The sequence below is a fragment of the Lactuca saligna genome, chromosome 8, assembly GCF_052625555.1.
Source record: "Lactuca saligna cultivar CGN05327 chromosome 8, ASM5262555v1, whole genome shotgun sequence".
Lineage (NCBI taxonomy): Eukaryota > Viridiplantae > Streptophyta > Magnoliopsida > Asterales > Asteraceae > Lactuca > Lactuca saligna.
The window spans coordinates 210,796,561-210,810,305 of NC_136424.1; the positions used below are offsets into that span (position 1 = coordinate 210,796,561).

Below are 13,745 nucleotides of genomic sequence, written 5' to 3' on the forward strand. Positions count from 1 at the left end.
AGATTCCTTCCGATTGGAGCTTGGCGATACATTTCTTATTTGTGTGAACAAAGCGACAATGTCATATGCACAATTTATCTAAGTTATTAAAAGAATCAATATTTAAGTTAACATTTACATTATTAGAAACACAAACAACACTTTGGTATATCATTGCAAGGGGATGATTTAAACATAAAACAATAATCTTTATAAACCAAAACATTCACCTTCTCATTATCAAATGAAACCCAAAACTACGTTTAAGCAATGCATGAAATTAAATAATATTTCTAGACATCTCCAAAAAATAACAACAGTTAACTAAATCAATTCTAACTCCACTACTCAAAAATAGCTCGAAATCTTTAACCATCGAGACAGGTGATGTTTGTCTATTCCCTTTGATTAGGTTTAGCTCATCATGGTTAAGCTTCCTTCATTCCTTTAGGCCCTACAATACATTTCATATGTGAGTACCAAATACTTATCAAGAACCTATTAATTAAAATTAATAGCATTATGGAGTTTGATTATATATGTACATGAACTGGACCCAATCTCTTAGACCTTACCATCCTTGAAATCTTTCAAGTTGTAACGTGTAATGTCGTGATCTTTACCATAAACTTTTTTTTTCTTTTTAAAATAATCTTTAACAGAATACGTTAGTGCAAGACTTAGTTTTTAGTTTAAAACATTTTCAAACCACAACGTTACCTCAAAATTCAAACATAATTCCACACCATTTAAAATATAAGCAAAAGTACTTTAAAGTAAATAATCAAAAACGTGTCCAAGAGTGGTATTGATAATATAAATCTACTAGTTATAAGTAAACCCTCTCACCAATGCCAATCTTCTAAGTTGGATGCACCAATCATAAGGCACAAAGGAGAAAATATACAAGTGTTAGCCCTCGTTAAGTGAGTTTATAAAGGTTTCTCATAAAACATACAAACCCCAAATGGGTCAATCTTTCATTTTACGATGAAACATCAAAATGATAGACAAATACCATTTACAAAACAACTGTATATCATAAATATTCAATCATATATTCAATCACATACATGCATATATGTTCAACCGTAATTCTACCACATAACATATTTGATCAACCGAATACTACATAAACAATTGTATAGCATTTAAACAATCACATTTCATATATAGGTAACCTTTACGTATTCAACCTTTTATCAATAACCATCATTTTGTTACATATTCAACCTTTTAATATATATGACCAACATTTCGTTATATATTCAACCTTTTAATATGCAACCAATCTTTTGTTATTTATATAACCTCTTATTATATCTATCTAATCGAATCATAGAAAAGTGTACCTTTCCTAACCTAAAAGAAACACCTTGTTCACTACTTGTGTACACGGCCAGCCAAATACTGTAAGTCATTATTGACTTCCACCCGAAACATGCTTATGAACTCACCAACATTGTTTATGTTGACTTTTTAAATTAACTTGTATTCTTAGGAAACCGTTGAGCAGGTTGAGCGAAACAAAGTAATGGATATTTGTATATTTTGTTTCATCATACTTTAACTATTTTGGCATGTAATATTAAAAATACAATACTCAATGTAAACAATGTATGTTCATATATTACATGTGTGATGATGATGATGTTACGTTTCAATTATATACTATATGATGATACTACAAAGATGAAGTCACACCAACCCCCGGACGTTTCCGCCATCTGGTTCTAGTGTGTGACAAGATCTGGATACCAACTTGAATCGTGAGAGTACTTTCCGAACTCATATTTCTACGATATGTTTGGGTTGCAAGAAATTCAGCCTAAGATAATCCAAGTGGAAACTTACGATTCTAGGCACATAAATCCTAAGCCAATTTTCTAGAGAGATTCTGTGAGAGTTTGATGAAAATGAGAGTTAAAATTCGTAACCCTCTTTTGAGACTGAAGATCCATTTATAAATTAAAACGAGATTAGAGTTTTATTAGGGTTGAGCCGTCATTAGTTGCTTTGGAAGCAAGCCAGTATAATCCGGATTTAAAGAGGATTTAGGGTTACCAAAAATAACGAGTTTCGTTAGGTTTACCATAATCACCCTCAAGAAATTCAGCCTAGGATAATTCAAGCGGGACCCCACCCAATGGCTCTACCCTTGGTCCCCGCTAGGGGCGTTGCCCTAGACCCTGCCAAAGGGGCGCTGCCCCCGGACCCCCGACTAGTTGTCGAACCAGCTTCTAATACAATCTTATACATGTGTGCACTCCGCACCAACTCGTACATATATTAGAGTACAAATTAAGAAGTCCCTTAGCTCACTTGTTAGTTACAGTTACATAAAATGACATGGTGACACTAAAATCACCAATATATATATACACACACACTACACAATTTTTGTTCAATACATTTGTTAATGACCAAGAACCATGAAAATGAATGTTTAGGCATTACAGATTACAAAATACGGTTAAGAGATGTCTTCTCGTTAATAACATCTAATGGAGTGTCCAACGACTTGATGTACTTTTGTTGCCTAAGTACCTAAATCTTAACAGTATATTTTTATATAATTTTAGTGCTTTTTTCAAATATGATAAATTTGTTTGGTTTCAAATCGTGATCATATCCTGTTTAATAGTATTTGAATTACGTTTTAGAAAATTAATTGAAAAGTTCAACATGACAAAACAAACGAGTTTGTTAACACTATTAAATATCGACCTTCAAACATTTTTAGAAGCAAATTAGTCTATTACACTTTTAAAATCAATATTATCAAGAAATTTATTCTTAATTGAAATTAAAGCAAAATGTTTAATCTCTTTTTAGACATGACAAGTGCAAATAAGATTTTGAAAGTTTAGTTTTGAAACAACTTTTTTCTATGATGCAAATTTCATGGGAACAACCAACAATATTTTATATGCTAGACAATTAATTGGATAAGTCTTTATCATTTTTAATAAATTTAGTATTTCATTAGTTGCATTATATTCGATTGATAAATTCTTTTGTAATAATTCTAGTTGATTGGATAAATCATCAACATTGATGGTGAGACATGAAAATTTTGCAACTTCTTTGAAAACTTTGCAAATTATATGACTTCAAAATTTCTGTTATGAAAGAAAAAACAAAAAACAAATTCATATTATTTGTATTCTTCAAAGCTTCACTATAATAAACTAATATATTAATCAACTATATACACAAAAAATTGAATTATGAACAACTCTTGAGTATAAACTTTATGTACCTGTTGAAAATGACACAACTTCAATCTTGTCAAAATGTTTTTTTAAATTCTTCTGAAGTTATTATTATTGCTTTCATACTTTCAATTTTAGTTTTTCACAAAGATTTTAAAATGAGAGTTTGTTTAGGGAAAGTGTCTTTAGAATTTAGATTAGATAATGATTTTTTTTTTCTAAAGTATATTTTATAAAATATGAAATCGTTTGTTATAATTTATATTTTTCTTTGGATATAAACATTTTTCTTAAATTAAATGACAAATTTTAAAATTTTATAATTATATTTTGATTTTTTGATTTTTTTTCATAATTAAAAAGAATTTAAAATTACAAATAAATGTTACATTATGTATAATTGTGAAGTACACAACAAATCTTTATTAATGATGACAAACAACAATATCTTTTACAAAAATAACTAACACCATAACTATAGATTTGTTTAAAAATTGGGAGGCTCTCTAAAATCGGATGCCCCATACGAAGCTCAGGGCTGCCACTGATTATATTTAACTTTAAATTTATATTTTTAAAACAATTCACATTTAAATATATTTTAAACAGATTATTATACATAAAAAGCACTTGAAGTGACATTTTATTACAAAACAAAACTGATATTACATCACGTAATCGAATAATGGTTTCTTTTTATGTCCTTTAAAAAACTAAAATCCCACCTTATATTCCCAAAATATAACCCAAATATATAGAAATAAAGGAGCACCTATATTACACCCCATGTGCCCTTATTTCTGACAATTTGATTAAAGTCGATCCCTTATCATTAATTTTTTTTTCAAAAGATATACACTTAATATATACATTAATAAAATTACAATATAATTAAAAAAATAAACCCCAGATAAACCACAATTATTACATACAAATCCACAAATCTTAAACTTAAGATTTAAAAAAAGATTTGTCAATATCAATTATATCACATACACTTTTGATTTAATTTCCTTATTCCCCCCTTCCCCCACCCTCTTCTCCCATATATTTATATATAAATAAACGAGAGTACCAGTCCTTACAACATTACCAGTTTGGATCGAAATTCAAGAAATGGGATCTCTGTTTACCTCATTATTATTATACTTGTCATTTTTTTTGTTTTTTTACCACATAAAAGCCACTTCTTTTCTCAATTCCTCTAAGGCCACTTCTTGCAATTTCTTCAAAGGCAAATGGGTATACGATCAATCTTACCCTCTTTACAACCCTGCTACATGTCCTTTCCTAGATCCTGAATTCGATTGTGTCAAATATGGAAGACCAGACAGGTCTTATCTCAAGTACCGGTGGCAGCCTTTCAGCTGCAACCTTCCCAGGTCCGTATTACTGTTACTATTACTGTTACTGATACTGTTTTTATCTAGTTTAACCAGAAAACAACATGATCATGGTTTTGATTGTGTAATGTTGTAAGCAGGTTTAATGGGGTGCAGTTTTTGGAGAAGTGGAGAGGGAAGAGGTTTATGTTTGTGGGTGACTCACTGAGTTTCAATATGTGGATCTCACTGAGTTGCATGATCCACTCGTGGGTGCCTAATGCGAAGTATAATTTAGTCAAAACTGGTGGTGTTCTTACTGAACTTACGTTTCAGGTTTGTTCTTCTTGTTCTTCTTTTTAATTTAAATTTTAATATATTTTATTCTTCTCGTGGTCAATTATTATTGGTCCAACTACCCTCCACTTTTTTCTTTGGTATTTGTTTATGATACCTTAAATTCAAATCCAAGATATTTCGTACCAATTGAATCAATATTTTATAAATACCATGATACCTCAAATCAAAAATTAAGATTGGGTTTTCTTTTCTTAGTGTATCTATTAGCGTATTTATCATGGTTCCATGGATAATACCAAAAAAAATTGTATTAGCGTATTTATCATGGTTCCATGGATAATATCAAAAAAAAAAAAAAAAAAAAAAAAAAAAAAAAAAAAAAATTGTGTTACGTATAACAACTATTTTATCTAAAATTTTGGGTTACTATTATATAATTGTAGGATTGAGTACTTTTATATGTTTTAGAATTGAGACGTTTGTACACAACATTTAGTTAACGAATTATGTTTTAGAAACGGATGCATACACAACAATTTGTGTTCGTGTAAATTTCCTTTGAAATTGGTGTCAATATGCATTTAAGCAAATAATTAGTTATTTTGTGTTAATGATAAACATTATTTTCCAACTCATGTAAGCACTTAAATTATAATAAAGTCAATTTTGCCAGTTGGATGAGCTTTTAACCTTCATCCTTTTGGAGCCACAACATTTCCAAAATTTTGGCTGAATACATCACCTTACACGTAATCAGTTTTCCCTTTTTCTATTTTGGTCAATGTTTAAATTTACTATATTGATAAAAATAAATGAGAAAGATTTACGTTGCAAAATCACAATTGTAAATAATGTTATGACTTGTGAACGTAATTTTGAAGTTTAAAACATACAAATATACTTTTTAAGTTTAAAACATACAAAATATACTTTTAAGATAGGTAAAAAAAAAAAGGTATATCTTTAGATGAATTGAGTGATATTTGAAAAGCATTTTGAGCTGTCTTCTAATATACCTAACAAAAGTACCATCGATTAAGCACATGTTATCATTTAATTTAAATTGAACAAAAAAAAAAATCCAGCATGAAGGTTGTTCATCGATCAATCATGACATATTCCTTGATTTATTGCTTAATTTTCCAATCATTTTCGCTCTTTTTCTTTTTCTTTTTTTCATTTTATTAAATACTAAAATAATTAAATACAAAACTATCCGTAGGTACGTAATGATTATCATTAACACAAAATAACTAATTATTTGCTTGATTATTTATTAAATTATAGATAGTAAAATGAGTTTTCTTTTTTACGAAATAGGCATTCAAATTACGAGTCGTTTACTTCGTGACATAGCAGCAATTAAATGTTTATTTATGCACCTATATTTTATTTATTTATACTAATTTATGCAATACTCTTTTATATTTTTATTATTTATGCAACTTGCATGAATTGTGCATTTATGTTTCAATGGAATACTTATATTACATGTGGAATACTGTATTTTTTCCCCTTTTCCATATTTTGGTTTCAAAAATTAAACATGTTACATATTTTTATCAATAAAAGTACTTTATGTCATAAATATCAAAAAAATACACAAACGAAAAAAAAAAAAAAAAACCCAAAAGTTAAAACAACTTTCTACAAACAAGAGACAAATAGGGAAACTAGAGGAAGACACCAATAAAGCCCTAATATTCGATTCTTTCTTAGTTAATAGAAAATTAATTCAAGATTCTCATATTTGATCACTTTTATCTCCCATCTATTCCTTTATAGTTTTTTCATTTTACATAACAAAATAATTTATCAAATCAGAAAAATAATTTCGTGGGATTTCCAAATCTAAATCATGTTTACTCTTTGTTTATCATTAAATCGTGAAAAAAAAAATTAAAAATTGAAGGAAAAGGCTCCAAGGTATCATGGGGGATGAAAAGTCACGTGACTCGCATGTGGGCGTGGGATATTCTCACGAGAGTAGATGTAGATGTACTGCAGTAATAAATGCGCATTTTTTTGGCATTTATTCACAACCTCACGGGTTACCTTCACTATTATTGCTTTCATCTTATAAAACGTTATGTTTTTACTATTTACTGACAGGATTACGGACTAAAAATATCAGTATATCGTACAACCACCATAGTTGACATTGTGAACGAAAAAGTGGGTCGGGTTCTAAAACTAGATTCGATCCGTCAAGGAAACGCGTGGAAGGGTATGGACGTACTAATTTTTAACTCGTGGCATTGGTGGACTCATACTGGACGTGACCAACCGTAAGATTTTATATTCTGTGTAACGCGTTATCAGTATCAGTGACTATCAGGTAAACCGTGGTGTAAAACATGCATTTTGGATTGAAATGCAGATGGGATTACATAGGGGAAGGAGGGAAAGTGTATAAAGACATGAATAGGCTTGTGGCATACTATAAAGGGATGACAACATGGTCGAGATGGGTCAATCGCTTCGTTGACCCCTCGAAAACCAAAGTTTTCTTCCAAGGCATTTCTCCTGTCCATTACGAGTAAGTTTTGGCATTAGTTGTTCTAAGCTTAATATTTATCGGATAATATTATGTATAAATGGTTAAACTATTGTTACTCTTTTAACTTTATAAACATAATGAATATATGACCTAATCTAGTAAGTTATATATCAATATTCTTTCGTTTCATATTTAGAAAAAACCAAAAAGGGTTATAATATAAGAAGTCATAGATATAAATTTTTATGTTTTTGCAAATTCGCACTCTATCAAAAAAAATTCCATATTGGTTTCAAAGTTTGTTGGGATTTTGTTTAATATTTTTTAAATTTATTTTAACGGAACGATAATTAATGTAAAAAAAACATTGAAATCTAATTTGATGTTTATTTTGATTCACATAGTGGAAGGGATTGGAATCAACCATCAAAATCATGCAAGAGTGAAACTCAACCATTCTTCGGTTTACAATATCCCGCTGGCACACCCATGGCATCTCTTGTACTCAATAAAGTCATGAGCCGAATCAAAAAACCTGTCTACTTGTTAGACATCACAACACTGTCTCAATACCGAAAGGATGCTCACCCGATTTACTATAGTGGCAACCACATTGGCTTAGATTGTAGCCATTGGTGCCTACCTGGTTTACCAGATACATGGAATGTAATTCTCAATGCAGCTCTCTCCAGTTAAAGATTGTGAGACGACTGATTTCACATTAGAAACATTTCCTATACGTTTTACATGCGTGATTTATTAGTCATAGTCTTGATGGCTTCATTAGTTTCCATTTTTATACAGCTTGGTTCGTAATTGTCTATGAAATAAAGAGGGCATAGAAATGATTCATTTGTAAAATCTCGAAATTTGATTGTATTTATATTCTACTAAAGAAAATCAGAGTTGCAACTTTTGTTCATTGTGATCTTGTTCTCTAATTTTGGTATGTTTTGTGGTGTCATGTTTCACATATTAAATGTGTTTGGTTCACATGTAGGGCGCACTTCTTGTGTATCACATTCCATTGAGGTGGATAATGTTGTGTTTCAGATCCGATCATATAAGTATTTTAAGACTATTTAGATCCGATCATATAAGTATTTTAAGACTATTTTCGATGATAAAAATGTTAAAAGTATTTACCCTTTTGCAAACGAAAGAACTTCAATCATGTCGTATTTTGGATTGAGTACGAAAGTGGCTTAACAAAAAGGCACACAAAAAATGGTACAATTGTTGGGTGGTGGGCCTTTAATGGACCATACATGTAGCCCAGTGGTGTGAGGACCAGAGCAAGAGCCAAGCCATCATTGATAAAGCTACTTGCAGGATTGTTTCAAGACAAAACAATTTATGGGTGTTGCTTAATGTTTACACCACTTTCACATTTGTCTATTCAAAGTCTTATTTTACAAAAACTTGATTTCATATTTATGAATTTGGATCTATAAGTTATTGAGTTAATTGGTTTACTTCTAAGATGTTCGAATTTCACAGACTTTAACTTTGAAATGATGTCAGTCAAAAAAATCAGCTTCATTTGGAAAATCACATAATCGAAGTAAAGTAAAGCAAATACAACGGCAACATCTAGAACACATGGCTAATCGAGAAAAAAAATCATTTTAAGGTGTTAAATCCATAATTGAACAATAAAAAGTTGATTTTAGCCCGAAAAATCCTATCATGTTTTGTTTTTCCTTGATTTTGATTTTGGTTATACTTGACCGTTTTTATGTTACTTTTTGTTTTTGGATCTATTTTTTTTTTCTATTGATTTTTCATGTTCCATTAACGATGTTGTTAGAAGCATTTTCTTTTTATGAAATTGTAACATATTATAAAACGAAAGAAAAAAAATACTAAGAAAAGATGCAAAAAATATGGTAAAGATATTTAGAAGGAAAATAAACAAAAAAATTCCAGAGATTATTATTCAACAAAATAACAAATAGTGGATTCAATGTTATAAAATACTACAATAGTATGCTGCTATTGACTAATAGATTAACCGCTGGTATTTAGGATTTGTAAATACTTAATGGCGACTAAAATATCACAAATCGGCTAAAAAGTCATTAAAATATAGTTTTAAAAAGAATAGGAGTCCTTTTGTCATTTTCAAAGGTTGAATGTTCAAATAATAACCAATAATCAAAATCAGATTTTTAAGCGTGGGGGTCTTACTATAATTTAATAAGACTTAAATAATTGAAATGTGGAAGAAGGGGACTTTTACAATAAAATATAGATTTCTTTTTATTGTTTTTATTTATTTACTTTTTTTTTTTTTTTTTTTCCAAATGGTGTTAGTAGGTATGTATAGATTTTAAACCATCTAATTATTTTGATCTACTTGATTAAAATAGATGGCCGACCATCAAATATTTAATTGCTAGGTTATAACCAGTATAAAAAATTTTAAGACACAATCATTAATCATAAATTTACAAACAACTTTTATACAAAATTATATGTTTTGTATGTAGCCGAAATCATTTTTAAAGATATTTTGAAGCTTTTAAGAAATTTGATGTTTTCTCTCTCTCACATATATATATATATATATATATATATATATATATATATATATATATATATATATATATATATATATATATATATATATATATATATATATAAGTGATGGTTGTAAATAATTTTCTTTTAGAAATGGGTTTATTTAGACGATTAATTTTTTGCACAAATAGTTAATCCATCTATGCAAACCATTTATCTGAGGGTTTGACACGAAAATATATTATATTTCAAGGAACACAAGCTACTTTTCTAGGAAGTTCCTTTTTTATTTATATTTCGTTTCCTTTCGCTGATTCCTTTTATATTTTTGGTATCAATTATCGAAAACTAATTTTTATAATTATTATATATATAAATGAGACATATTTTTTTTTTATTACAACCTCCAACTCCCTCTCTTTATTTGGATGGGATTTTGCGTTTTGGTAGTTATATTTTATGTTTTTTTAGTCATCTAAAATTACAAAACCATATCGACATCGTATTTTTCAATTAGATCCCTATACATTTCTACAACCCTTGGTTTTCTTTTCATCCTAGGTGGTAGTTATTGACTTTACATATGTTTGCAGTATCATATGCGAGACAACTATCAGGAGTACTTATGTGCAGACGAAAACCAAACATGTTATATCAACCCAACCATTTTCAATTTGCAAGTTGTGTTCCATATGCTGTAGATGGGGTAGATTTGTCTTTTGGTATTTTTTTCGTCAATGGAGTCTCCATGAGCTACTATCCTTTTATTGTATAAGAGTCTCTTGGTAAATCGGATGTAATGAGTATCTGAAAATTGCAAACATTTTATAGGCGAATAAGTTTGATGGGATATTATTCATTTACCCTTATGGTTATTTTTCCTTATAGATAAATAGCAACATGCTTACAATTATGTATCCATAATAACACACACACACACACATCACACAACATACAGACACACATGCACACCATACATAAGAAAATTAGCAATGTACTTTGGATTATATGCCAATTTATAGCACTCTACTTTCATTTTTCTATATTAGACAAAATAGAAAATGAAAGCATGATGTTATATTTTGTCACACCCCAAAATCGGAACGGCGGAAACGTTCTGGGGTGGATGACATCATGTCAAGTATCACAACACATGCATTATAGTAATCAAAGTACAACAAACCATTGCATTAATAGTAATAGTTTTACAAGGTTTCATTTCAACAATTTAAAGTAATACAAGTAATAGAATAAATACAGCGTGGTATTAAACTGTCTTCATCAACAGCTCCGGCGATGTACCTGTCTAATGCTAACCTGAAAATACAAGTTATTTGAAAAGCGAGTATCAGCATTTTTACAAATGCTGGTGAGTTCATAAGCATTTAATGACATTTCATTCAAATAACTTAATAAAGTAATAGTTTAAGAGATTTCAGTGTATTAGAGTCCTTTCCAGAAAATCCTATATTTTCTTTAATAAAAGCAACCTTCTACCAAGACTGGTCAGTGATGTGGGGTAAAAAGTAGTCTTCCCTAAATTGCTATCATTATCAAAATACTGAATTTGATTATTGAGGAAAGCAACGACATCAGGGAATATCATATGCCTCAGCAGTGAGGACTCCTGACTAAGGCAAAGAACCATAGACTCCGGGAAAGTATCAAACAAACGACACGCCTAGTTCAGTCTAACAAGTGGAGACACAGACCCCAGAAGGTACCAAATGAAGGGTACAACTAGTAGGGTCTAAACAGTGAATACAGACCGCATACAATATCCAATGAAAGATACGTCTAGCAAGGTCTAGAACGGTGAACACAGTGAATACCGTGAATACAGTGGATTCTGTGAATATAGTGGATACAGACCCCAGACAGCATCAAATGAAAGATACCTCTTGTAAGGTCAATCAGAGATAACAGACCCCAGACAATATCAAATGAAAGATACGTCAGGTAAGGTCAAAACAGTGTGACTCTGAAAATGAATTACCAGCATACAGTGTAGATTGTCGGTGAAATACCTTTACCTTAAGGCCAAAGAATTATAAGGTAACCCTGGATACTCGCAACCATACTAACCGACACTAGAGAACCAGACGCCCTACAAGCGTCTTGAGAATGTGACATTTGTCACCCCTTGGCTTGGTATGCCATGGACTGTAGCTAGCAGTTAGGGTGCGGGGGTGTCAATCCCGTATAGATCTATACACACAATGTCCGCTCTCCCTACAGGAGACTCTGGTTACCAACTAGACGATGGAGAAGGCCGTGTCCCGAGGATGCATCCCAAATAGTGGGTAATGACTTCCAAACAGTGGGTAGTGGGTTTCTAATGTAAGTGTTGATCTAGTGGTAGAGACTCTTAACTAAATTGACTGAAGAAAACTCGTATGTCTATGCTCGTGTACATAATATATAACTAATGAATCGAACGACCTTCAGATGGACATCCGATCCCACCAGACCACATCTCAACGAAGAAAAGGAAATAGGGCGGACAAGCCTTCCTAAGTCCTTCAATCATTATTTATATGCATCTATACAAGCATAAACATACATCTAACTACGCTTGAGTGTGTATCATACAGTGAAGTATAAGTGTACAGTGGAACATCTGAGTCGTGAAGTATAAGCGTACAGTGGATCATCCGAGTCGTGAAGTATAAGTGTACAGTGGAACATCCGAGTCGTGAAGTATAAGAGTACAGTGGATCATCCGAGTCATGAAGTATAAGTGTACAGTGGAACATCTGAGTCGTGAAGTATAAGCGTACAGTGGATCATCCGAGTCGTGAAGTATAAGTGTACAGTGGAACATCCGAGTCGTGAAGTATAAGTGTACAGTGGATCATCCGAGATGTGAAGTATAAACGTACAGTGGATCATCCGAGTCGTGAAGTATAAATGTACCAAGTATAAGTGTATCACGAAGCAGAGACGACAATAAGTGAAGTAAGAACGTCTATCAAGTATAAGTGAAGTAAAGTCGTTATCAAGTATAAGTGAAGAAGAATCGTATCACTGAGTAAGTGCATGAATAAGTATAAGCGTCCTCAGGTATACGCGACTACAAGTATAAATGAAAGCGTTACCGAGTCGGAGTATAAAATAAGAATAAGCGAAGCAGTAGTATTTAACAAGTAAAAGTATACGTCTAAAAGGGAAATCTTTAATGAAAAGCCTTTATGTACAGAGAAAATCACAAATTGTATTCTTTTGTAAAATATGTTTAAAAACCTTAGAGGATCTTTCATAAACTAATTTAGAATGAATTTGGATAAATCAGTATAAGTAAAAGTTATGAAATAAGTAAAAATCATTATAGTGTCCCACTTGGTAAAACAGTGTAAAGTGGTAAAATCTTGTGCATGCGGGTTATCAACCACATGTGATTGACATGATAACTGGCATGTTTAACTTGTATTCCCCCCTATAAAATATTTAAAAACATTAAAAGGTTCATTCAGGGGTATGAACTCACCTGGTGTAAGTAGGTCCGACGAAGGTGTCGTTTGGGCGTTTGGTGTCACGCAAGGACTTGAACACACATAATGACCTATTTAACATATGATAACATATGTTTACATGAAATTAGCACATTTAATACTAATTTAACAACTATACGTGCTCACAGGAGCGGAAAATACTTTGGCTAAGTGTTTGGGTGTCCCGGGTAGCGTTTAAGGGTGTGAATGGTTAAGGAATGGAGTTTGCTATCCAAGAATACCCCCGTAATACATAGTTTACAGCCCATGGACTTCTCACCATGAGTTTACGGCCGTAAACTCATGGTGATGGGTTCTAGGGTGTTTAAGGTTTCTACATGCATCATGGAATTATTCTAAGCACTTTTCCCAAAAGGCATAAGTGGGTTTGAGGCTTCTAAGGGCACTAACTTGG

General features: G+C 31.2%; 1 protein-coding gene across 1 annotated transcript; it reads left to right on the forward strand.

Annotated features, from left to right (window-relative positions):
- Nucleotides 1–4,260: 4,260 nt before the first annotated feature.
- TBL39 (TRICHOME BIREFRINGENCE-LIKE 39) lies at nucleotides 4,261–8,238 on the forward strand. The gene is made up of 5 exons (XM_078969650.1): nucleotides 4,261–4,576; nucleotides 4,678–4,852; nucleotides 6,929–7,104; nucleotides 7,197–7,355; nucleotides 7,721–8,238. Exons 1-5 carry the CDS (start codon nucleotides 4,311–4,313, stop codon nucleotides 8,010–8,012), a joined length of 1,068 nt encoding a protein of 355 aa, XP_078825776.1. The 5' UTR covers nucleotides 4,261–4,310; the 3' UTR covers nucleotides 8,013–8,238.
- The last annotated feature ends 5,507 nt before the right edge of the window (nucleotides 8,239–13,745 follow it).

Bases quoted from the DNA above. Each gene is read 5' to 3' on its own strand.
- TBL39 (XM_078969650.1), top strand. From the start codon at position 4,311: ATGGGATCTCTGTTTACCTCATTATTATTATACTTGTCATTTTTTTTG. The intron at 4,577-4,677 runs GTCCGTATTACT...TGTTGTAAGCAG, and splicing joins TTCAGCTGCAACCTTCCCAG to GTTTAATGGGGTGCAGTTTT. The intron at 7,356-7,720 runs GTAAGTTTTGGC...TGATTCACATAG, and splicing joins ATTTCTCCTGTCCATTACGA to TGGAAGGGATTGGAATCAAC.